The 26,296-nt window shown below is 41.4% G+C and overlaps 1 protein-coding gene across 1 annotated transcript in view; it reads left to right on the top strand.

Moving 5' to 3' along the window:
* Positions 1-26,296, top strand: part of COCH (cochlin) — a 47,277-nt gene that overhangs the window by 6,564 nt on the left and 14,417 nt on the right. Inside the window, 6 exon segments of the mRNA XM_059819548.1 lie at positions 13,284-13,380; positions 13,600-13,847; positions 17,265-17,369; positions 17,372-17,656; positions 17,739-17,783; positions 23,573-23,729. Coding sequence (XP_059675531.1) covers positions 13,284-13,380; positions 13,600-13,847; positions 17,265-17,369; positions 17,372-17,656; positions 17,739-17,783; positions 23,573-23,729 — 937 coding nt within the window.

Genomic DNA, 26,296 nt, shown 5'->3' with positions numbered 1-26,296 from the left:
CCAGACCGCAGAGTAATATGATGGCAGAATGTTCTGTAAACCTATATATATGTGTGTTTGTGCATATGTATGTCTTCCTCCGCCAAGCCTTGTAGCTGTTGGGTGAAGTTCTGGCAGTTTGGCAGACACAGGGCTCCAGGATTAGTTACAAGAGGACATTTGCATATAAATCTGTCTGTATTTATGAAGCCTAAGAAGAGAAGTGTCATTGGATTTTACTTTTGAGAACAAAGTATGAAAACCTTCTTATAAGCTGAGAAAGTTAAACCTTTTTCTCTTAAGTTAAAACTCTCTGTTAGGTTTGAGTTAGGTTTCTAGACATATAGACTATATCCATATTTTTAATGACCTGTGTTCATATAGGTGTTCAGATTGTTTCTATGGACAAGAACACAGCCATGTCTGTGTACGTTGTGAAGTCTGAATTTGAACTAGACCCATTCTGTTCCCCTTCTCCCTTTTCCCCTGATGGATTTTCACCGCTTACTGATCCAGCTGGCTTGCTTCAGGCTGCAAGTCAGCTTGAATGTAGTGGGTAGTTTGGATTTGACTGCAAGCATCTAGAAACACTTATAGTCACCTATTTTTACACTTAGACACCTCTTTCCAGGAAGGAAACTGGGGCAAGAGAGGCACATGCAACTAAGGAAGATGGGCCACAGGTTTTAGCAAAGTAAGGCGAAGTGTGATGTTGAAATTCAGAGTATAATTAATCATGACGATGACCATACCAGAGCTGCATTAAAGTCAGTTTGCCTTATGTGACCAGAAACTCCACACCTCTGCTGAATCACCCCTACGTTACTGCAGAGCTTCCTTCCGAGATGCTCTCAGGAATCAGGAATGTCATTTGTTATTAAAAAAAACCAAAATATTTTAAACTGATATTCAGTATTATCTCCTACCATTGCAGTAAATCATCTCAGAACTCAAAAGCCATTCCTGACCACTAGCACTCCTTTTGTGAAGTTTTCTTTTCTTAATTTTAAAAGCTAAATTCTAAGTTTCTTCCAAGTAATTCTCAATATCAGAATTGATCTCAGATGAGCTTAGCCTCTGCTGCTGTTTTGAATGAAGAGATCAGCGTTAGAAATGTGTTTTTAGAAGCAGTATTTTATAACTGATTGTTGGCTTCTTTCTATTCATTTTTCTGAGTGCCTGTCAACAGATTATTTTTGCAGATATCACGGGCACTGTAACAGCCTCACCAAAATGGCAACATCATAGACCTCTTTCTTCAACAATACTTGTAAGATGCTTAACTTTCCACTTTTGGCCCATTATCTTCCTTTTAAAAAAAACATGATCCTTCTATTGATGTATACTTAAAGATCTACAGAAATATAACTTCCCATATCTCTGCTCCCTCCATGAAATAGCATCTGCACTAAGAAAAGTAACGAACTCTCCCACCGCTGAAGCTGTATGTATCCTAGCACCAATAATGACAAAACAGTAAAATGAACCCCATTTTTACTGGAATGTCAGTTAACATTTTTCCAAGTATAATAAAAGACATCAACGGCAACTTTAATAATTTTACCAGCAGGTATTTTGTTTGAATTTACTTTTAGTATAGCTTTAAAATAATTTCCTGATTAAACATTGCTGAAATGCAATGGAAGCAATAGAAATTATTTTGATACCCACACTGATAGCCAGTCAGTTTTGCAGCATCAGGATCAAGTTTTCTATCAGCATCTCAACTTTTCTGCGCACAGCTTTGCAGACTGGTAACAGTTTGCATGGGGAACTTCACATCTGACAACCCATTTTACAAATTGCTCCCATTATTCCTGGGCCAAATCCTGTAAGGTTTGTTAACTCCCACGGCACTTGATGGGAGTGACAGGTGGTCAGAGGGTTGGAAATTCATCCCCGTGTAGGTCGGCACCTATTATACACAAGACCTACTGTTTTTTAATCCCCAGGATCAGTTTCTGACTGCTCTATACATATCATCAGGAGGATACAGCTGTTGCAGATCCAACAGAGCAGACATGAGCAACCTGATGCCAACACGGGGAGACAAGGAAATTTGTCTCTCCACAGAGAAGAGGCTGCTGTGCACAACATGTGAAACAGGTCAACTTGGAGGAGGCAGCTGATGCAACCCAAGGAGGAAATCTCATCTCCTCTGATTCAAGTGCTGGATGTGCCTGTGGATGACCATGCTCCTCCACCAGAGCAGATAAAGGGCAGAGAATAGATGAAGGGGTTTGATGATATCAAAATGATTCAGGAGAATTTTATGAATTGAAGCTCGAGAATGAATATATTTGAAGTCCAGAAGACAAGGTGTAACCAGACTTTGTAACCACAAGACTATGAGACAGGGAAGAGTTGGAAGTTATGGAAGTTCTTAATTTATAACAAGACTAATACAAGCAGTATTTTCATACTAAATAACTGAGCAGGAAAAAATCAAAAGACCACATATTTTTTAACACTCATAATGAAATGAGATACATCTCCCTCTCCTGCTTTTTCTTTGGGCCCAAAGCTTTTGATTTGTACAGTGGTTTCTAAATCTGTCCAGCTGGTCAGGTTGGAGGGCAGGCATTGCTTACTAAGGACCCACCCAAACCGAGTGAATTCATGTTGCCTGTTCTCACACACCTTCACAGGCTTTCTGTTCCCAGACAAGTGGACTGTATATAAATATTTCCAATTTTAATATTAGAAAAATACTCTGTCATGTGAAACTTAAGTGACATGCAAGATATAAGTCCCAGCTCAAGAGAATAAATATTTTTTAAAAAAGATTCAGTTAATTTAAAAGCGACTAAGTGAATATGCCCAAAATATCTATTTTTAAAATTTAAAATTTAAAAATTGTAAATTAAAAACTATTTTTAAAAATAATTTTATAAATTCTTTTTATCTAGTCAATTTTGTGATTCAGAAACAGATTTTTTTTTTACATAGAAAATCCACACAGCTGAGATTTCAAATATCTTAAACACATCCAAAACCTTTTATTAATTTTTAATATCTGCTTTAGTTGTGCACTCAAATCAGAAGTGAGTTTTGTATTGGTTTATGGCAGAATATTCTCAGTTGCTAATTTTTCACTGCAGATTTCTAATTTTACATGCAAATATGCAATCAACACAAACAATCCGATACGCAAATATGGAAAAGAGTGGTTCATGTAAGATGGTTGTAGAACTATTAATTCTCGGAGAAAAGCATTCTCAGAGAAAAAATCCGACAGCAAACGACCTTTGCAGTTTTAGTGAGTTGAGGTGAGGAGAAGACCACCTCCTTCATGCCCCTGGTTAACACCAGTGAAAAGAAGCTTATTGTTTTCAGCAAGAACAGGATCAAACCCATAGCTGCAAAGGTGTTAATGGCAGTAGAGTCCATCCTGCATTTGGGACTGCTGGCACCAGGCCACAACACGTTGGCATCAGCTGCTCCTTCCCACCTCCGGCTGCGTGGTCCTGCTCTTCCGCTGCAGCTTCCCCCCTCCAGCTATGCCACAACAACTGCTTGTGGGAGCACAAGGTAAACCGGATTGCTGAAAATAACCCTTCTGGAGTGTTATTTTTAACCTGGATCCCTTCAGATCATGTCAGGGTGGCCTCACAAGCCATTGTGCGCATGGGGGTGCGTGGTAGTAGAGGATAACAGGTAACCAACAGCACGGGGCAGGGGGGAACACAGAGGACCCTTTAATCTGGCTTTGCCCCTAAAGGCAGAATATTGTGAAACTACATCAGTGTTTAACAATTGCATGTACAATATACGCAGCGGAAAGAATACAGGTCTTTCTGTCATACCCATGACAGAACAATGAAGTTCCAAAATGCTTAAAAATCATTAAAATACTTCTCCTTTCTTTTTGTGTCCCTGTGGTTAAATATACACACAGAGAAGATGCCTTGCAATATTAAATAACTATTATTTTCCTCACTTTCTTTATCCTCTCAGTATAATTCAGTGCCTCTTCTAAAGGACTCCATCAAAGCCAAATCACGGGGTGTCAGAGACATTCACAAGAGGAATCTCTGCCAATAAACTGGATGGCAGCTATCCACAGCAGAAGCACTTGCCTCCAGTGCTAGTAACACAGCACCTTCTAGACCACTTTTCTAATGATGGTGTCACAGACAGGAAACAGTAATACCTTTCAGATAAAAGTAAAAATATGTGCACACCAAAAAAAGAAGCCACTTTCCCTCAGGAATGAAGAGGGGCACCACTCTGAAAAATGGGAGAGTAGAGCTGTACTTGAGACTTGTCAGTGCATTCCCATCCACAGAGACCGAACAGGGGTATATGCACTTGCACAATAAACACTGAATAAACACTGGAAGGAGGAAGATAAAACTTTTTCCTAAGACGCTCTCTCCTTTATTTATTGATAGATGAGTCCTATCCTTCTTTCTCAGAAGCAGCTCTCTTCTCCAGGCTTCTGGTAACTAGCTGCTATGAGGAATTTTTTTAATAAAGAGGAAGATTCCTAGCTCAGAAGGCAACAACGAGGAAAAAGCCCATATCCTCAGACTGGCTTTTCTTTCAGCTCTTCCATGCATTTTTCAATAGTCATTGGCCCCTGGCTGCCTGTTTGAAGGACTGGCTGTAAAAACAAGCTGTGAAAACAAGCATTTCAATCGGTGCTTCTGTACCTAAACAGGATGTCAATATTAGTTGTTTTAATCTTTATTTTTAGATTATTTTTAATGCTTTCACAACTCTAACTCTCTGAGACTGATCTGGAATTGATATTGCAGCCAGAGAGGATTTGAGGTTTTATTTAATCCTGATTCTTCGTCATGTAGCTAAAAGGCTTTTGCCTTGTTAACAATATTATACTCCAGTTAAGTCAATAAATATTCTCCATGTCTGCCTACTCCTTCTTGTAACTCCTGTTTGGACAAAAGCCTCAAAGCATGTGAGGAGAGTAGAATAAGATCAAATGCTTCAAACGATAAGCAGGCAAAAGAAATGAGAAATACAGCCTATCCAGCCAGTTCTCTTTTCCCTGCCTTTTCCCTCCTTGTGTATCCCACTTGCCATCTTTTTTCAACACCTCATTCTCTGCCGCTTCCTTTTTCTGTGCTTTCTTCGCTTGGTCTCAGCCTCGTTGCCAACAGTTCGCTGCTTCTCTTTCTGAATGCCAGGTGACATCTTGTTGCCACAGCAAAATCAGACACAAAAAAATTACAGCTGCAACCAACTGCTGTTCCAGCAAAAGTTTGTAGCAATAGGCCTCATCTACAATGCTAATACTTTTGAATTTGCCCCTAAAATTTTCAGTGCTAACATTTTCACTGCATGCTATTTGCTCTGTTATCCTTAACATGCTGAAACCCTTCTGTAAACCCATCCTATTTACCCTTGGAGGTTCCAGACTTTACAAATACATGTCGATATATGATGTGTAGATATATATATTTATGTAAGTACATATATCATTTTTAAACACCCCCACAAAAAAAACAATGCATGTATATATGCTGACATGTACAGTCTACTTCCTCCAATCCGCCATCACCTGTAGAGTCATCTCTAATTTTCCTGACTGTTCCTTTACCCAGTATCATCCGATCTATCCCTAGCATACGAAAACTGTCATCTGGCTGATGCTATACCACCACCCCGATGTCAGCTTTCAATGCAAAATCATCTCACACATTCAACTGCCTTTTCCACAACTCGCATCCACGGTGGTGTGTGGAATTCAGCTTTACACACAATGGAAATCCATGCTTTGCTTCCTACCAGTTGTGGAGATAGGATATTTATGACTGGCCAGAATCCCTGGGTCACCCTGGCATGGCAGGAAACAGCAAATGGGGTCACAGGCATAAGACCAGTAGAGGCACTTACTTATGAAAGAGAGGACTGTCATCTCCTAAATCATCTCCTTCCCTCTGTCAGATATCCGCCACACTAGTGAGGGGTTCCCGAGTTAAGAGAAAGCTAGGCTCCCTTGGTTTCCTCGGTTTTCAGTGAATGAGATTACTCCTTTGCCTTCTGTATTACCTGCAGAGAAAGCCAAAGGTGATTAACTTCTAAACTATCAGATAAGCTTGCAGTCCAAAATAAGGTGGTAACGATTATTTCCCAGAGAAAAATAGCCAACATTCCCATTTTAATCATTACAGTTTCTACCTGTCAACGGCATGCATGTGCTTCACATCTAACACAGCTTGACATCATTAGGGGATCATCTTGTATTTGAAGTACGTGACAAAACTTATACTATGAAATACACTATATATATTCTATTTTCTTAAAAAACCTGCAAAATTATGTCTTATCACTGTGTTTCCTAATGGGAAAATTAACTTAGCTAACTCAGTATTACATATGTCCCCATGACACTACCCAGTTTGGATTTTGAATTTTTACTGACAGTTGAATTGCAAAGTTACGAATGAAAATCCTAAATGCCATTAAACTTGAATAGAGAATTTCGAATAAAGTCATAGTTGGTAATTATGGAAAAAATACTTAAAATATGTATCTAGTAATTATTCAAAATTAAAAGAAAGCATTATCTCCAACAACAAAGGACGGAACAGGGAAACTTGGCAAGGGAGGGACAGCTGCAGCATAATACATTTTTTGTAGCTGGGTTTGTGAGGGGAGGTTGTTGGTTTGGGGTTTTTGTATTTGGGCTTTTTTCTCCTGGAAGCAAGGAAAAAAATGGTTAGATGTGGCTTTGCATATGCCAGATGCGACAATGAGATCAAATCTCTTTCTGGGGAAAGAATTGCTTCACGGAGTGTTTGACTTTGAAAGAGCAAGGACTCATTGTCTCTAAATCTTGCTGGATACCAAGAAATGCTGGCATTAGTGCAACATTTCCCTTTGAAAACTGGAGTACAGAATAAATCCTAATAAATAGTGCAAATCTGCAACCCTTGCTAAGGCAGAACAGTGCTTACTGTCACAGACTTCAGAACGACTCATGTGAACGTGACTATGGGTTACAGCTCCAGGGTCTTTTACCAACAACACTTTCATTTTCTACCTACCAGATGGAAGTGGGTTTTTTCTTATATTTGGGATATCTTTCAAGCACCTAATGCATTATTAAAATCTTCTGATGAAGTACAGCATTCATAGTGATAGCTTACACATATTTAATCAGTTTAGCTTAGCAAATGTTTATAGCATTTGCTAAATGATTAAACATTTCTTAAAAGACGTACTACGAAGTAACATCATAAATCTAGATATGTATTTTTTGCATTCTAACAATGGTTTCTCTTATGAAATCATCTTTAAAAAATTAATAGGTTTCTCTCCATGTGCCATAATGAGTTATTTTTCACATCTCTCAGATTGGACAAGGCTGTAAAACACCGGTTTCTCTCCTGCTATATAGTAAATTACAATCTACAAACAAAACTGTCTAAACATCTCTGCAATGATTCTCTTTCAGGCACATGAAAGAAATGTTCCTGTGTGATCTATTTGTTGGTGGTCTTCTTCAAAATGTTTTCCCTAGATTTTTCATACACATACATTTCAAAGATGCATTTATATTGGCCTTAAGTTCTGCACATGTATCAGCCAACTTGTTTTTGGTCTACATTGGCCTTATCCCAGGTCTTGTGGGCCTTAGTGAGGCGAAAAAATGTTTATAAAACTGAAGAATGGACCTCCTACTAATGTTCTTTTAAGAAATTGTCGGCATTTGGATCAAAAACATTAAAAAAGTATATTTAAGCATTCCTTTAACATCATTTCCTGGAAAACATTCTTAATTTTAATTTAACAAATTAGGGTTAATTAAATGGCTGCAGTACAAACGAAAAAAAAAAAAAGTCGAGAATGTAATGTCCCCCTGTAAAAGTTAAAAAGATGCATATTCACAAAAAATAAAAATAATCTTTCTCAGCAAGAAGCACTTGCAATAAATCAGCTTCTGAGGCTGTAGCAGCTCTTTGTGTGATATTGTGTGACATAAACAGAAAATCTGAACATGAAGTACCATTCTTGGGATGAAATTTGACAAAGCCGTAATGTGGTCACCTCATTACAGAGAGATCAACTGCTGCTAATAAAAGCAGATATCTTGGAGCCCCAAATCCATGGAAAAAAATGTGAGACTGCCACGCCTGCCACTGGCAGCTGAAGAACAAAAAGTTCTTGGCTTTGTGGACACTTGAGTCCCACAAGTGTTAACTACATATTAACCTATTTGTACTGATCGTTGATTTGCCTGCGAAGTAAGGATCCAAGCTTATTCAAAGGTCCCCTTGGCTTCAGGTCTGGCCTCGTTAAGTAACAGGGAACTGGGAACAGGGAACTGTTGTCCTAATGCCTACCTAGAAGACTATGTTCTCTATTCATCTTTTCAAACTTGGCCAGCCAAACATTTTGCTTTCCCGGCCCGCTTTCTAGTGGAGAAGCAAAGTGGTTTCTCCACCATAGGTGTAGCGATGGCCTCCCTGACAGATCAAGCACCCTCCCGAAAGTCCCAGACCTCCCAGCAGCCTGAGCTGCCCCTTGAGGTAGTGCTGTCGGGCGTCTGGGGGTGGGCAACCTTCTGCGGGATGCACAGCTACCCCAGCAAATGTCCACCCTTTGCATGGGGTCTGAGCTTGCTTGGAAAGGAAACGTGAAGGGGCACCCACCAGGGAATCTTAAGTCTTCATCAGTGACTGGCCCTTTCCATTTATTGATTTATTCCTCTGTCTGCCCTATTTCATCCATGTTTTCCTGTCTGTCACATATTTTTTCTCCCTTTACTTTCATGGCTACGAGACCCTTAAGATATAAATAAAGCTTTTGATAATTTTTATATTTTTGTTAATTCTTCTTCTGAAAATTAATTAATTTGTTAATTAATTAATTAATTTGTTAATTCTTCTTTTGAAAAACAAATTTTTCCTTAATGATTTAATTTTTCCATCCAGATACTGACTGCTTCACACACACTGAGTTTAAAAATTCAGCATGCCTGGTTTACTTTGTGCATTAGAATCACCTACTATATCAAGTGATATATGTAAACATTTCTTACTGAACTTATTTCATAGACATAAGCGAATGCATAAAACTGCAAAAACAACTGAGGAACTTTTTTTTTTAATGAATAGTGAATTATTCACAAAACAGAACTGCAGGGAGATGTTCTACAAAGTAAGATTAAATCTGGCGAAAAGATTCACATTTTCTATCTTTAAGTAATAGTAATATTAGAATATGTCAAAATCAGATGTTTCATTTCAGAAAAGCAAGGGTTTTTATTGATGCTTTAAAAATAAAACTGGCCACATTTCAATTCAAAATTCCATTTATTTTTTTAATTAAAACCTTGTTGTGAAAAAAAAGAGTAAAACAAAAGAATTTGGGAGCAAATTGAAATGAAATGCCTTGATTTTTGGTTCAGGTATAAATCAAAAATCTATTGATTACTTTTCTAACAAAAACAAATTTAGGTCATAATTGTTACTACAAAAAGAAATTACTTACATCACAGTAGCAAAAGTCATGATATATACAAATGAATGTGGAATTCAGAGATAGTGAATGCTGATAATACTTGCGGTAACAAAATAAGAACTTCAAATCCCATGCCACACTCACATTTTAAGAATTAACCAATCCCCCTGCCAAGCTGGAATATACAAGAAAATACTTCCTCTCTTTTGATATCATGATCTGAGCAAGATTTTAAGAGCCAACATAGACAACAGCGTCAAAAGAAGGGAAATAAATATCAGTAAAACCAGAAGGAATTAAAACAAAAATCTGAGAACAAAGCGTACTAGTTTAAGGCCTTTAAATCCTTTACAGGGTGTGAGTCTCGGAGACATCAAGGTAAACACTGTCATCCTAAACAGTTCCAACAATTCTATTGTAACCCATGTTACTCTTAATAGTTTCCCAAACAGTGCTGAACTTAGCAGTTCAGAGAGATCCTAGTCCTACAAAAATACGCCATCTATACGTGAATAAAGTATCTTAAATTTCTATTGCAAAGGGTTACAGCAACACCTGTTTTTAAAAATTCTCTCCATGGGAAAAAAAAATGCACAGCCACTAATTTCTGCACTGCTTATTTCAAAATATTTTATATCTTTTTCAAACTATCGATAGCTGACAGGAAAAAAAGTTCGCACCAAAGTGAAAAACTGTATTCAGCATTCAGCTTGACTTTTTAAAATAAAAGAAGCATTGTTTTTTCTGTCTTCTAGTCTCTGCTGTTTTGGAGGGGAAAATATTTCCTCTCTTTTGATTTCATGATCTGAATAAGTTTTTAAGACCCAATTACCAAGACAGAATACAGTGTTAGAAGAAGGAAATAAAATCAATAAAACCAGAAGGAACTCATTCAGGGATCTTCTCTGGTGGCTCAAAACTACCATTCACTCGAACAAGTTTTAAAGAAATTAATTATTCCCTCCAACACTGTGCTGAATACATTTCTTATGATAAATCATCTCTCCGAATTGACTGGAACTGGTAGAGCTAGAGGCCAATATACTGTTTGCTTTCTCCTCTTGAACTTGTGCTCTTTCAAAAGAAACCAGGCTTGTCTCTCCTTATACCAATGCATACGCTGAAACGGCTCAGACAAAGAGCAGTCTCACAAAAGGGAAAACCAACGTGCTGTTAATATGCCACAAGACTGGTCATAGAGCATAAAGCATGAAAAACCTGCAGTACATCCTCAGAGGACCTTAAAAACATCTACCCTTAGTATTAAACATTCTTCTGAAAAGCAATGTTTCACCGCCAAAGGTAACCACCAACAGAAGCGGTCTGTGGCTATACACAGCTCTCCAGACTAACACCATTACACTTCAAGGAAACCATCGCTTTACACATCCCTGTGTAGGTGGCATCTTTGCATTTGTCCTCTTATCCATGGCTGCCCTCCAGTCATCTGCCCAAGCAGAGCTGAGTGATGAACCCAGCTAAGGATGGGTTTCTGAATCATGCTAGTTTTAAACAATCCTTTTTGTTGCAAAGGATTTGCACATGGTAAATTCTTGCTTTTGGCTGATTGAAGAAGAGTTAAGCAGTCTTACCAAGCACCCCTTCACACCTACACAAAACCAGACACCAGACAAATCCAGGCATCCTCAGGCATCATTCCCTGATGCCACAAACTGTCCACAGCTCCTTCCCTCCGCAGGAAGAATAAAGGCCGGCACTCACCATTGCTTTCAGAGAGGGAAAAATGTAAGCAATTTACTTTCAGCTCTACAGCTTGCCCACCTTTTCCGTACCCTAGATGCAGTTACTGAAGCTGTTGTGGTTTTAGTAGCGCATAGCTTGTAATTATGGTATATTAGTGTTGTGGTAGATATTTCCCATGGTAAGAAAATGTATTCAAACAAGTACTAAAGGGAAAAAAAAGAATAATGAAGGACTAATAGGGAGAAAAATACTCACAGCTCCATCTTTTGCTGGAGATGGGTAGTAATTCAACTACAAAAAAGGCAGAGGACAAGTCTACCACCAACTAGTATGAGTTCTAGCTGAGATGCCAAAGGAGCTGAATTTTTGAGTATAAATCAAATTCCAAGTGTAAAAACTAGTGATTCAACAAGATAAATTGTTAGATTTTTTGAAATCAGCAAAATATAAACATATATAGATGTACAAAATATTAAAAAACACACAAATGTTTATGATAAATGCTGAAGTGAAATCTGAACTGAAATTTCATCACTAGAAGTGATAGACAAATGTGCCCTTGATTCAAAAAAAGGAGACATTTAATCTCTAGAGACTATAAGCTTCCCTGGATCAGCAATTATTCTTCTGCAAGTCCACATTGCACTGAACATAATAGGAATCTAATTCTTTTTGAAACCTCTGAGTGTTATCAGAATCTCAGTATTAAATAAAGATATAATGGTACAGAAATAGGTATCATAAATCCGTTTACTTAGCTGTTATTAAAATTCTGCTAAAAATATTCTTGACAAAAGATTCTAGTAAAAGGTATTTTAATGACTGTTCTTTCTAGAAATTGGTAAGTGGCTTTCTTCACCCAGCTGTATAGGTACAGCTGTATAAGTTTTCTGCTGTATACTCAGCAGAAAAATGGGTTTTTTCTTTCAACAAATAAACCATAGCTAGGTTAGACTTTCACTAGTTTATGATATTCAAAATCCCAGAGAAACATGAGAGAGTTAGTTACAAATGGTTTTGCATTATTTTGGGCAATCCATCAGTGACTCATTTCTGCTTGTCAAAATGTCCAGGCACTGGCTAGTTTTGGCAAGACGTACCTTTCTGGAATAGCAATAAACGTCTGTAACAGAGGGTCTTTCCATGCCATGCACCTTTACAAGTATTTCTCATTCATTTCTTTTTTCTTCGTGTATCACAGCAATCAAGAGAAAAGGTACCAATTCAAATTCTAACCCAGAGATATATTATTTGTCCCATTCTGCTCCAAATATAAGGGGTTAAAGTGGATAAACCGAATTCATTGTACCTTCACTACACAAAGTTAATCAGAAAATGTCTTTTCCATTTATGAAGCCTTGCAAATATTGTGTGCAAATGTAAGTGCGCACGAAGGAAAGACAAAGAATTCATGCTTTTAAGAATGGCTAGAGTGTGTGTGTGTGTGGTGCCCTGGATTACCCTCAAAATGTGCAGATGACCATTAACAAAGGAAGTGGAAGGAACAGCATGTTCACCAACTGCAGAGCCAGGAAAAACAGAAGTCACACGTTCAACAACAGCCATATGACTACAGGCAGGCTCTGACCGGGCACTTCCCATTCAGGATTAACATAATGTTTATACGAAGCAGAAAAACGCACCTCGCTTACCCAAAGCTACGTATTTCTCTAAGAAACACATGCCCCTGAAATAGTAAGCAGTACCTCTCTCAGGGTAAAGAAAAGATGTTCTGACTGGCAGTTTGCTCCTGTCATTGCTGCCCAAAGTGAAAGAGAAGAGCGAATGGGCAGCAGACAGAAGTGGGGCCCCATCCTTGTCTTTATTAATTATTTAAGAGTTCTCAATGTTTGCACACAGAAAAACGTTTTCAAAATGCTAATAAAAATATACCTCTTGGCTAACCAAGGTCTTCATGATATCCCAAGCTAAGCATCCAAGAATGAATCCAGAGTCATTAACCACTTCTGAAATAATTGTTAAAGTTTTATATGTTTTTAAAATTTGTATGTGAAGTAAATTTAATCTGTTTGCTATTATCTTTATTATTTTGTCCCCAGGCTTCATTTTTATCCTCATGTCAGTGAAACATGTAAGATAATTATTTAAATTAATACAGTAAAAGAATCCCCAGTAACAAACACACTTTTAATTTTATCTTAAAAAAGATAGTCTCTTCAGAGATCGTCATAAGAACCAGCCTTCGCGTTACGCTGGAGAGCACACAACAGGACGGGGCAGAGGCAAGCTCCGTACTGATCACAGGTGAGAGGCAGCTGGTCCTCTGCCACCTCTCCCACCTTCCCACCATGGGGAAAGCCCCGATAGGAGCGGAGACAGACACACGTTTGGTCACTTCTCACAGAAATCTTCAGTTACTGCATAAAATAAATTGCTAATCTAAAACATAAAAACCGTGGGTAGATGAGGGTCTGCTGCCCACCAGGAACTGTTTGCTAGCAGTTGTGCTTGAACTCTTAAAAGGAGAGATCTGCTTGTAGCCACCTGTCTTTCTCAGCGCTCAAGCTACCAGGCTAGTGCGTTGGAGGGCGGCGCAGCGCTGCTTCTGGCCGTGGTTACAAGCCCTCTCAGGAAAGCCTTCCCGGAGAGGACTCCAGGCCGTGCAATGCCAGGTTGCGTGCCCGCTGCCTCTGCAGCCCCTGCTGAGGTGCCCCAGTGGGCCTTGGCCAGCTGCCGTGGTCTGGAGCGTGTCCGTGGTCTGGAGCGTGTCCGTATGTGTGAGCGCTCTCTGCCTTCAAAAGAAGGAGGCAACTAGGTTCCCGGGCTGGAGTAACCCCTGCGCTGAGCCCTGGCCGGGAGCCTGGCGGGTGATGGGGGGGCCAAAGGGCTGCCAAAGAGCATTTCAACAGTGGGACCCGAGCAGTGGCAGAGCTCCAGTGCTCCAGCCTGCACTCTGGTGCTGCTCAACACCGTATATATGTGCACATGTATGTACGTATACATAAACAAGCATTTCACCCGCCCTGCAGTGTGGCGAGGCTGTAGCCGCCCAGCTCAAAGAGTATCAAAAAGTCTGGTGTTACACAGTCTTTGCTTTAGGCGTGGCTTCCACCATTCGTTTGCTTCCTTCTTCTGGCTTACATGTTTTTATTTATTCTAGGTGTTTTTTCCTAAGTGGGTGTGTTTCCATTTGATTTACTAACAAGCCAATAGTTCAGGAACAAAACAGAAATGAAGGTTTCATAAAGGCTGGTGGTGTGAATTAACAAATTGAGCCCAAGGGTGTCAGCAAACGGGCTGTGCACACAGGCACTGTAACCTTTGCCACGTCCCTCTAAAGTCCCTTCAAATCGCCTGTCTCGAGGAAGGCACCAAACAGCCTTGCTACAGGCGGCTGCCCAGGGCCAGGCACACACGTGTGCTCCGCCAGCCTGGCACCAGTTTGCCTGTCTCGTACTGGCATTCGAGGCAACACCTTAATGACTTTCCCAAGACAACGTAGTTTCAAACCGAGTAATTCAAGGACCACTCAGTATCTGTTAAACACAAAACGGAAGGTGATGCGCAAAAGTCAATGCAAAACAGTTTGGAGGATGAATTAGGTAGCCTTTGGGAAGCAAGTGTGTAGAAAAGCATCGTAGGTCTGAAAGGGATGCAGGGGCAAGACAGAAACACAGAACCTCAGAAGATGAAAGGAATCACAGAAAAGGAAACTGTCAAGGGGAGGGAGAGGAGGGCTGCAGTGAGGATGGGTGAGTGTATTTTCCCAGTGAGCGAACTGCACGGCACAGGGCACTCACCAAGTGGTATGTAGGGCTGAAAGTTTAATTAGTACCTTCTTCTGTGCTTTGTGATCTTTGCACAAAGCCTTTCTTCACACAAAGGACAGAGGGGTTTCTGTGGGGCTGTACGGGAAGGACAGCCAGTGTGCCTTGGTTCAGGCATTTCCCGTATTTCCCGGAATAAATGGGGTCCCTCTCCCTGTTCCTCCTGCCTTTCCCTCAGCCTCGGGAGGAAGGCATTCCCGGGACATTTCACTGCGACGAAAGGCATTAACCCATGCCAAAGCAATTTCTTTGGCACGTCGTTTGCTGTCGCCACCAGATGAGATGCGGCACAAGCGCAGGACAAGCCAACAGCCGCTCGCTCCCCGGGGCTGGCCTTGAGCTCCCCTTTCCGGCCGGCCTCCCCAAGCCCGGCTGGCCGGCGGAGCGGCAGGCTGCCAGCGGCGGGGTCCTCGGCCCCTTCCCTCCCCGGGCGAGGGCACCGGGAAGGGAGCGCAGCCGCCATCGGTTTGCCGCCATTGATTCGAAGATAAGGGGCAAGACCCGCCGTCGGCGCTGCTAGCCGTGTGGCTTCCCAGGATCTTTTATTTAAAAGTAAAATAAATAAAAAAAGCAAGCCCCCTTCTCTCTTAGCTACTGCAGCTCTGAGAACCGAGGGCTGCAACAGAAAGTGCGCACCATTTCTGAAAAGCACCGGGTGCCCTCTGCATCTGCGGGGAACACCTCAGGGAGAGGCGAGCTCAGGGACAGTTTTCAGCGGCCGTTGCCAGCTCTTGAATTGATCACCGAGACGAAAGATGACTGACCCTCTCGGGTGAACCCCCAGTTGAGGGGGGAGCCTGCTGGCATCAGTAATGCCTTGACAAGCTCGCGGGATGCGCAGAAGTGGAGAGAAAGGCCAGGCAGAAGTTCCTGACATCTGCACCGACTGCCTTGAATAATTTTGCATTTGAGGTGCTCCCGTAGGAGCCATGAGGCAAGCATCGCCACCTTTATCCTGTGTGGGAAGCATAAAAATGTGTTTCTGGGACGATCAAAGCTGGAGGGGAGGGAGAGGGATCGCGTTCTCACCGCTTCTGCGCTTTGTTTGAATTAAACTCCGAAGAAAATAATTACTAATCACTTACCCGGTCCTGCTTCTTATTTTGCTATGGGCGGCATATCTCTGAAGGGATCGCAGAGTTCCCAGATATATTTATTGTCAGTTATACGAAGACATATTTCACAAAGCCACCAGCTACTAAAAAAGAGCCCGAAAGCGAGCTGTATGGATCAGCTGCCTCCCAAAAGACGGCTGCTGCCGTGCCCGCTCGTTCCCACAGCTGACTGCAATGCCTGCACTTAATTGGACTGCTACTTTGACCGTTAATTTGGCTAATCCGTTAACAAGCTGATTCCTATGAATTCTGAGAGTTTATTTAGACTTGAAAGTTTGTTTCTGGGAACAGCCGTCCCAGCAGAAGTTAAACAGCGGATGCCAGCAGACAGCAAAGAACACGATTTTAAGACGTTTGTTGAGATAAACGCACTCCCGCCTCTCTTCCCACCCATTCATAAGTAATCTGATCATTTCACACTCATGCCAGCTAATACTTTATGCCGCATATAGAATCATAGAACCGTTTAGGTCGGAAAATGCACGTATGCAGGCTCTAAGGTGGAGGTTTTTGTCCGATTGGTTTGTTTTGGGTTTGGGTTTTTGGGAGGGGTGGTGGTTTTGGTTATTTCCTCAAGTTGAAGCACCTGTAATATTTACGCTGACACGTTAGACCAAATACAAACGATACAATAATGCTGGTTAGGGTACTTCAATCTCTTCGAAAGGTTAAATTGGGCTTAAATTCCCCAGTTCTCTCTTTCCCGGCGCCCCACGGGACGAGTGACGGCCAGAGCACCGCTGCGGCCCCGCCGGGCCGGCCCGGGGCGGGCGGGGGGTGCGCGGCGCGGGGGGCACCGTCCGTGCTGCCCTCGGCAGCGCTGCCCGCGCCGGTACTGAGCAGGGGGCGAGCACAGAACGAGCCGGGCTAGTACTCCTGAAAGCTTTGCCCCTTCATTCGTCTCCGAAGAAGGGCTAGATGTTGCGGCGAAGGAACTGACAGCTCCTTCGCACTTCTGAAGCTGTCTGGAATAAAGATCTCTGAAACAAGGTATGCAATAGTAACAAAGACGTCTGGAAGAGGTACTCAAAAGCCGGAGGTGGGAGGAGTTAGAGGAGCGTGCGGGCAGGTGTGGAAAGGCAAACGGCAAAGGCCTCTTCGCCGGGCACGGAACGGTCCTTCCGCGCCCGCTGCCTGTCCGGAGTGGCCGAGCCCCTGCGGGCCGGGGCGGCGGGAGGTACCGGGGAAGGGGGGCGAATGGCTTAACCCGGCTGCTTGAGGCGGCTTTGGGGCGCCGTTCCCGGAGGACCCGGGCTGCGCCCAGGTGGACGGAGCAGGGGGGGGCGCGGCGGGGGAGGGACAGCAGCACCTGCCGGGCCTTGCCCAGCGATGGGGCCGCCCAGCCCCCGTCCGCTCCCTCCTTCCCGCCCCCCCCGCCCCGGCCACCCTCGCCCGCCCTAGTGCTCATGCGCCCCGGGAGAGGTTTAAAGCGGGCACGGCGGCTGCCGCCGGACGTGCAGCTCCGCGGAGGTGCTGGGGCAGTGCGGTGGGGCGGCCCGGCCCGGCGGACACACTGCGTGGTGCTGCACGGCTCGGCTCGGCTCGGCTCGGTTCTCCTCGCCGCCGCCGCTGCTGCTCTCGGCTCCCCCGGGGTGCGGGCGCGCCCCGCCGCCATGTGGCTCGCGCCCTTTCTCCTCGGTGGGTACCGCGGGGAGCGGCTCGGGGCGGGCGCGGAGCATCGCACCGACCCCCACCCGACCCGCTCCCTGTCTGTTCGCAGGCGCCTTCCTGCTCGGCAGCCCCGTCCGCGGGAGCGACGGCTCGGGTGAGTTGGCCGCCCTCCTCCCACCTCCCCACGAGGGGGTCCCCCCTCGGACCGTCTCTGCCGGTCCCTCCCCGCCGGGAGGTGAGGGCGCCGGCGGTGTCTGGCCGCGGGTACCGGCTGGGCGCTTCCCCGGCGCACCCGTTTGCGGCCGCCTCTCGCCGGGGTGCGCTGGGAGTCTCCTCCGGGCGTTCCCCGCCCGGAGCCCCGCGGGGCATGGGCCCCGCCGCGGACGGGCCGCCCCGCCCCGGGGAGCGGTGCTGGCTGCGGGGCCGCTGCCGCCGCGGAAGGGCTGCCGGGGCCGGCCGGACCCGCCGCGCCGGGCTCCTCGGGAGGTGGCCCTGGGGGAGAGTGCAGAGGGGCACGGAGGATGCCTGGGAAAGCTTCCCAACGGGGGTGAAACTCCCTCCTGGCACAGGTTGAAGAAGAGCAGTGGTGACAAGCGTCCCCATCAAGGGGACTGCTGATAGCAAGAGTGAGTGGGAGCGTGTTTGTGTGTGTTACAAAGGCACTTGCGTAGCGCTTGCAGTTTAAGGATCTCCGACATATTTCTGACCCTGGAATCGATTTTTAAACCTGCCCTGCCGTTATTTTGACCTGGAAAGCAAAAGAAGGTACTTAACATGCCTAGCGGGGCAGAGGCTGCCCGTTGCGCCGTGCCCTATTGGACTGCATCCCTGCTGCTGGAAAGTGGGCTCTCCTGGAGCCAGAGTCAATCCACAGGAGCCAGAGGAAGCAGTTAAAGAAATAATGCGCCAGAAGGATGCAAGCGGTTTATCTGCCCCTTCCAGTGGACCCTTTCACCAAGGGAGGGCAGGAGCCTCCAGAAGGATGCGCTTCCAGACACAAGGCCTGGCCTGAGGAAGGTGAGTGACCTCAAGCTTTTCTGAACACTTCTTCAGGATTTCAGACATCAGGAAGCAGGGTTGGCCGCTCATTTTGCGTTCAATCAAATATTTGGAAAAATCTTTTGTGCTACAGTTATAACAGATGTATGTCACAGGAGCGCTATGGCTAAAAAAGAGGGGAAAAAAAATGCGCAGCAATAGAAAACCTACTGCAACCTGAATTCCTTTTCTCTTTGTTTTACAGGTACATTACAGATGAAGTGCCAACAGTTTGTCAGGAAACAAGTGAAAAGTTTTCTATAATGCTTCCTCCCAGGGTTGGAGGAGAAGCCCTTGTAATCTGAAGGTATCTGGAAACAACTGAAATAACATTAAGGGAAACGGCAAAATGTGATTTTACTTTTATATGGTTACCAAAAGTACTGGGATGTTTTTGTACATAAAATGTGGATGGTTACTGCAAGATACTGTCTCTTACCATTATTCAGAGCTTAAATTCAGCAGCATTTGGTTATTGAACTAGCAGCTTGCAGGAACTTTTTCATAAAAGTATTTAAATTATGTTTTTCAAAGTAATGAAAGAACATTAGCTTCCTGAAAAATCTGTATTTAGGATCATAACTACTCAGGGAGATCTTAAAGGATCTTATACCTTTCTTTGTACTCCCCCTGAAATACATACAAATACTGCTGAGTTCAACAATTGTTTACTTCAAATCAGACTGACTGTGTAGTTGGGTAAACATTGGCATGAGATGGTAAGCGACCTGAAGTTGATCGGAAAGGGGCAAATCTCAGATTGAAATTGATAATACAGCCCTGATCAGATTTTTAAGCCCGTTGCCCCTGTCCATATCAGGATGTGTGCTTGACATGACATGAATTAGTATGTCATCTGTGAACATGTTTTCCAAAGTAAAATGAGGTCTATTTCTACTAGTATATTGCTCTTATCTTATGCAAGGAATATTCCTTGCATAAGCTATGAATCCCAGGCTTGCTTGAAGCCTCAAGATGAAGAAAGGACTCAATCTTTCTGTTTTGCAAAGAAACAATACTAAGTACTAAAAAGAATAAGAAGCATAATAGGGATGTACTTCCCTATTTTATGGCCCATAAAGCTATCTTAGTCTTAGGAATCACTGATTTTTATTATTTTTTTAAAAAAAATGTACGTAGGGATTTTTTTTGCCTTTACATAAACAAATTCTGCTTTCTCAAAGCAATACATGGAAACTTCAAGGTTAGAAAGGCTCAAGTTTTAGCTATTGATTTTATTTTTCTAGAATCTTAAATTAGTGGCTCCTGTAAAAAAAAAAAAAAGTAAAAAAAAAAATTGAGAACTGGGCATAAGGAACACTATTCAGGGCAAGTCAGTGTACATGGGATGAGGCACCAAAAAGATGGAAATGCTGGAATGGTTGAAAGTATGGTTATTGGATGGATGTTTTAGGAGAGAAGTAAGCCTTTGCTTTTTCTTTTTTAGGTCAACAGTGATGGAAGACATTAATCCCTACATTTTAAAATGGCTTAAATGAGGAAGAAACACAAGTTTCTTTTCTTTGTACTTTGTTTTTATGATGTACCCTGATGTGTTTTGTGAGGCTTAAAGAGTGTGTGTCTTGACAGAGTGGGACGATGGTCAATTTATTACAGTTCTGCAGGCCTAATTTTATATCGCATAACGTAGGTCCTCATCAGAGTCCAGAATGGGTAGGAGTCTAGGACTGAGTCCTTTCCTGTAAATTACAAGCTTATCTTTCCTTCTTACAGAAATACATGTATTTAGAGTATTGGATCACAGAGTACCCAGAGAAATGCCTTAGCTGCTACTGCTCATGCATTCTTAAATTACAGTGATAAAAACATACAGTTTTTAGCTTGGTTACTTTATATGGATAGCTTTTTGGCCATTTCTGCTATTATGAGGTATGTATCTTGGATACACTAACAAAAACAACCACTGTCTTCAATTTCAGTAGTAATATCACAAATGAAATTTGGGAGAATGATTAGTGTGTAAGCTGTCAAAGCACTGTTCTGTATTATCTAGTATTCAGACCTGATTAATACATCTTCCTGTTTGCAATGGACTACTTGTAGTTTTATAGATTGGATAGCTGATGATACATTAACTAACAGGGAAGAACAAAATTAGTATCATAAGTCTTAATTTTGGTACCTAGTACTTATCGTTTTGATACTGCACCAAACGTTCCTAATGTTAGTCTCATTATAGGAGTATAGCTTTTTGAAAACTGCATCTACATAGAAAAACAAAATGAAATTGGTTTAACAGCATAATGTTTTTCAAAGTGTGTGTCACCTCTGTGCTGATGCAACTGAGGTATGAACTGCTAAAGCTTCTAGCTCCAGTATGTCAGCTTTTCAGTCTACACCGTGAGAGAGAAGGGTGCGAGTTGCTGCTGTGTGGACGAGGATCATGACAGACTTTAGGCAGCCACTACATAAAAACCCCATGGCTGGGCTACAATGGATTTCTGTGTTTTCATAGCTAGGGAAAATACAGCAAGATTTTTTTCTTTTCCTCATCTTCTGTGTTATGTAAAATGTTAGTTTGACATGTGACTGTAATTAATTAGCAAGTACCTGGTAGTGAGGGAAATGCAGATCTCCAAGTAATAAAGGGTTCATTAACTAGACATGTCTAATTATTGTCTTTGTATGCACAGCCTGCCAAGGGATTCAGTCAAGTAAGGTATGTTAGAAATGAGAGGTATTAAAACTTCCTGTGGTGTCTAGCACTTATGGAGGCTGGAAAAACATTGCAGGGTGCATGGCATAAGCAGTACTGTGAGAGCAGAGGTTACCAGTGATGCTTGTTGTGGTGATTCCTCCAGGGATATCCAGCTTTCCAGCTGTTGTTTGATTCAGATGGTCTTGCTAGTTATCACTTGGTGGATATTACTTGAGTAGTGCCCAGTAATTAGCTAATGCACTTGTAGAACTTTCATTAAAGGATTAGGGGACTCAAACAGCAAAGAAAAAGACTTCTCTTAGCATAACACCAATAATATAGCACTTTTAATAATGCAAACAAGGAGCTTCTAGGTATAAGCATGGTGATTCTGCTTGGTTTTTCAGACTTTGGTTTTAAGGCAAATGTATAGTACTAAACGTGGAGAGGATGTGAGGCTTAGGTAAGACTGTAAGTCCTAAAAAAAAAAAAACTTCTTTGTTTTTAGGATACTTGAGAATTGGATTAAATCACTTTACAGTGGTTCTTGCTAGGTGGAGAGCTTTTATTATTTTGAGAGGGGAAAAACAAAAAAGTATTTACTGCTTTCTTTTTTCTTAATCTGGACTATATAGACATATTTTGCATACTTAAGTTGCATCTTTGTGCTGACAAATAGCAGCAAAGATTTTCCAGGAAGACATGATTAGGTAGTTTAACGTAATTTCAGTATAGCATTAACGAGGATTACATATACTTAGGAGTAGAACTACATGCATCGTCTATGAATATATGTGTTTGATTTATGCTGCCAGAATGAAAAGACACACTTCCCTGTGCACCTCTGGCTGTAACTGTTCTGCTTTTCAGTTTTAAAGTCAGTGAGACTGGCAGGAGGTATGATCTCTTTCCATCTGCTGATGAGGAACAGTGTATGCTCCAAATCTTTCAAATAACAGCAGCTTATGTTAGGGTCAGTAAACACCCTAGGGTAAGAGTGGAAAGAGTGGGCAGGGAAGCAGGTGAGAGACAGATCACGGATCCTTGAAACATACTTTCCTGGGGATATAATGCTGTGGTGTATGCACTGTTACGTTGGCCAGCCTCTATCAGCCCTCATCTTAATATTGTGAAAAAGTAATAGTCTGCATATAAAAAAGTTCTTGCACCTTCTACCACTCAGTAAGGGCAAGAAAACGCTCTTAGGCAGTTCAGAATAAATATCCAGTCATGGTTTGAACTTATGATGCTGAATTGATGTTGATCTAAGCCAAAGCCCTAATTAGCTGTGCTATCAGACCAGCTGAATGTGCAGTCCTGTGTAGTAGAAGGATGGTAGTAAGTATCCAAGATAATGACTGTTAAGTTTTCAAAAGAAAAAGCATCAATTTGCCAAGCAAAATGATATATTGGTGTAAATCTGTGTCTGCATACCTACATTGCACACATGCAAGCACAGTGAAAACTTAATGGTAATCTGAGAAGAAACTTCTAGGAAAAAAGGCAGAGTTCTATGTGAAAAATGCATGGGCCTCAGCTGAATGAATAACTTCTGTCTCAGTGTGTGAATCTGACAGTCCTTTGCACAATGATAATGATGTAAATTTCATTGTAATGAACTGACATGAATGTTCTAGATGTTACTGTGTTACTGGAGTGAGGAGATGGGTATTTTTTTTTTTTACACTGGCCTCAGTAGGATTTATGGCAGAGGCTAAGGGAAATGCTGCTGTGAACCTGCTTCATGAATGTCACTGGAGAGAAGATTCAGAGTTTCTCAAGTGATGCATAGATGTCTTATGGCTTGAGATTACTGTGGGGACATCAGAGACTTTTAATTTCTCCCTTGGAGAGGGTTGCCCACTCCTGTGTTCTACCAGCCCTCAAAGGTCTTCCCTTTGCACTTCTGTCTCAGCAGTAAACTTACAGATGTGAATTGCTTTCCCCCTGTAATATTCCTTGCATGTTATTTTAATGTTGTTTTAGTGTTTACTCTTTTTTTTTACCCTTTCCACCTTTCTGCCATTTCTTTCCCATAAATAATTTAAAAGTGTGTTCTTCCTTGTCATAAGTGTACACTTCTAAGCTCCAAAGATGTCTTTACAGGCATATGGGAGCATAAGATGAGATGCTGTACTTAATTTCAAATTCAAACATTGCTTTAAACTTGGAAACTGTAGAGAGATTAAAAAAACCAAACAAACCCTTAAGATTTTTCAGGTCACAGTTCTTCTTTTTTTCTTTAGTTTCCACTGCTATCACATGCTTTACAAGAGGACTTGACCTTCGAAAGGAGACAGAAGATGTCCTTTGCCCAGCAAACTGTCCTTTATGGCAATTTTATGTCTTTGGGGATGGAGTTTATGCTTCTCTTTCTAGTATCTGTGGAGCTGCCATACACAGGTAAGTCAGATGATTGCTGATCAATGTGTTAAGCAAGTTTGTATAGTCTTGCCAGTTAAAACTTTTTGATGCCTTCGTAATAAAGATCTTTCTGGATGTTGGGAGACATACTAACTTGATAGGAGTGTCGTTAGGAGAAGAGAGAACAAGGAAGCAAAGAATGGCTGGGCAGGTTGCAAGTTACCTTGGTTGTGCTTAAGTGTTCTTGAAAACAGCTTTATTAACTGTCTCTGAAATGGCACAGCAGCAGATAGACTTTCACTGTAAGATTACTTATGTGTCACTGGTAGACATGGAAGTGTAAATAGCAACTAATTGGAGAATAAAAGCATACTCACTTTCTGACTTTCATTTACATGACACTTTTTCTGAAATTCTTGATCAGTTTAAGCTCCTATGCAAACAGACCTACCCATGATTTGGCTGAGTGTGGTCCATAGACTATTACTTTTAATCAGTGTTTTTTGTTACAGCGTTTACCTTCTGACAGTTGCTTGCTGGGTGTTAGTCTACTTAATGATCTCTTAATTACAGCAGTATCTAGCTGAGTTCACTTTTGTATCAAATAGAAAACTAAAGACTAAGAAAAATATCCAGATAACCAATGTTAAATAGATGTCATTAGAAAAGCAATAATAATTCCACAGGGGAAAGAGACCAGGCTGGCAGGTATCTTACTGAGGTTATCTGATAATTTTTTTAGGAAGGACAAAGGTTTAATTACTTTATTTGCAAGGTAAATTCTCTCTTGGATCGATTTTTAATAAGGTAATACTGGATAAAACAAGCTGCAGACAGTGAGATATCTATTTCAGATGCCTGTGGAACCCAGACTGATTCCTGACTGTCAGTCTACAGGGAGTTTCAGACTTTGATTTTATACTTTGAGAAAGCTTTTGGTTATTAAAGGAGGATTCTTGGCTTCATCCATTAACTGGCTGTACAACATGATACTTGTTCACTTAGACCTTTTCACAATATGCTTCCTACCACAAAGTAGATTCAAAACTTGGTAAGGTATTGTGACTCTTAAGATGGGACTGACATTTCAGCCACAGAAATTTGGATTAGACCTTAAGAGAAGTCTAACAATAAGGACAGACTAGATGACCTGGGATACTATAGGAACTGTAATAGACTGTGCAGTTTCCAACAACAGATAGTTATCTAGCTATTCTAGACAGATTAATATCTATAATTTAACTATAATTGATCCTAATTTGAAGCAAAAGTACAGACTAGATCATCCTGCCCAAATTTTTCCTAATTTCTGAGAATTCTATAATTAAATAATATGAATATATTTAAAAGTAAGACTTTATCATGCATATTATCTAAATTATTTGGGTTTCAAGACAAACTCTTGACACAAATAATTATATTGAGGTATCATACTATATTAGAGACATTTTTTTAATGTCCTAGTCCTATGAATGAGGTTTCATTAGTGTTTGTGGATTACAACATAAATTATCCAGAATCCCTTCAAGCATCACTGAACTTCTTAAAACTACTTGTATTTAGCATCTAGGTATATTGATGTTAACATATACAGAAACTACAGTTAAAGCAAAAAACCCCCACACTATCTTATCATATTTATATATTCCAGATAAGACTATTGCTGCCCTTGCAGAAAGGCTGAAACTATTCTTAAAAGCTTAAGTGAAACAAAGTGTTTAGAAGAAATGGGGTAATAGTTTCAATCTTTTTTATTCCCAACCAACAGAAAGAAACTCTTTCAGAATATATTGATATGATGCTGACTTCTGCTATCAGAGCATTTAAAAAAACCCACCTTTCAAAAAAACCCACAGAGAAATAAATGACTAGAAGATAAAGGAGGAAAAGAAAGGTTTTTTGAGTTAGCATTTAAAGTATCAAGCAATGAATGTTATAAAATACATGATAAGCATTTTAAATAATATTTAGGGGGGGGCTATCATTACTATCCAGAAACTTATTTAAGTGTCATTTAAAATCCTATAACTTTTAACAAGACTTCCAAAATTCAGAATATTTTTATAGTATTTAAACTCTAAAGTAAACTAAAGTTAACTATTTCTTAAAATTGTTTTTAAGGAGGAGTTTTGAGTAGAAACTCTGAAATTTCTCAAATGCCATAAAGGAGACCAAGAGCTAAGGTGCTATAGGGCAGCTAGAAAGAACTTGTGAGGTATTGTGGGGGTCTGTTTATTTGTTTTTAAAGCTCAAGAGTTAGTTTCAAAGATAGTTACATGTCTCCATGTGTGTTTTATTGCTAGAACAGGCTTCCTTTCAATCCTTCTGTAAAAAGAATGAATGCCTCCATTCAGTGTGCTTTAAGTGTCTTCATGAGTATTTAAAAAAAAAGTTGAACTTCAGTTCTTCACTTTTCCTAGTTTAAGTACATACAGAAAGTTTGTGGAAAAGTCTGGATCAAATGCCTTTTTAAAAAAAAGGTTATATAGGAAAACTGATATTTCTTTCTGTTGTCGTCTTTCTAAGACAATGCTTAAATTTGGTGATGTAGCCGTTTATTTTTAACATTCTGTTTCTTTATTGGTTGCCAAATATGTCTTTTAAAG

Source organism: Gavia stellata, chromosome 7, assembly GCF_030936135.1.
Source record: "Gavia stellata isolate bGavSte3 chromosome 7, bGavSte3.hap2, whole genome shotgun sequence".
Taxonomy (NCBI): Eukaryota; Metazoa; Chordata; class Aves; order Gaviiformes; family Gaviidae; genus Gavia; species Gavia stellata.
This window is presented reverse-complemented; position numbering and strand designations above follow the sequence as displayed.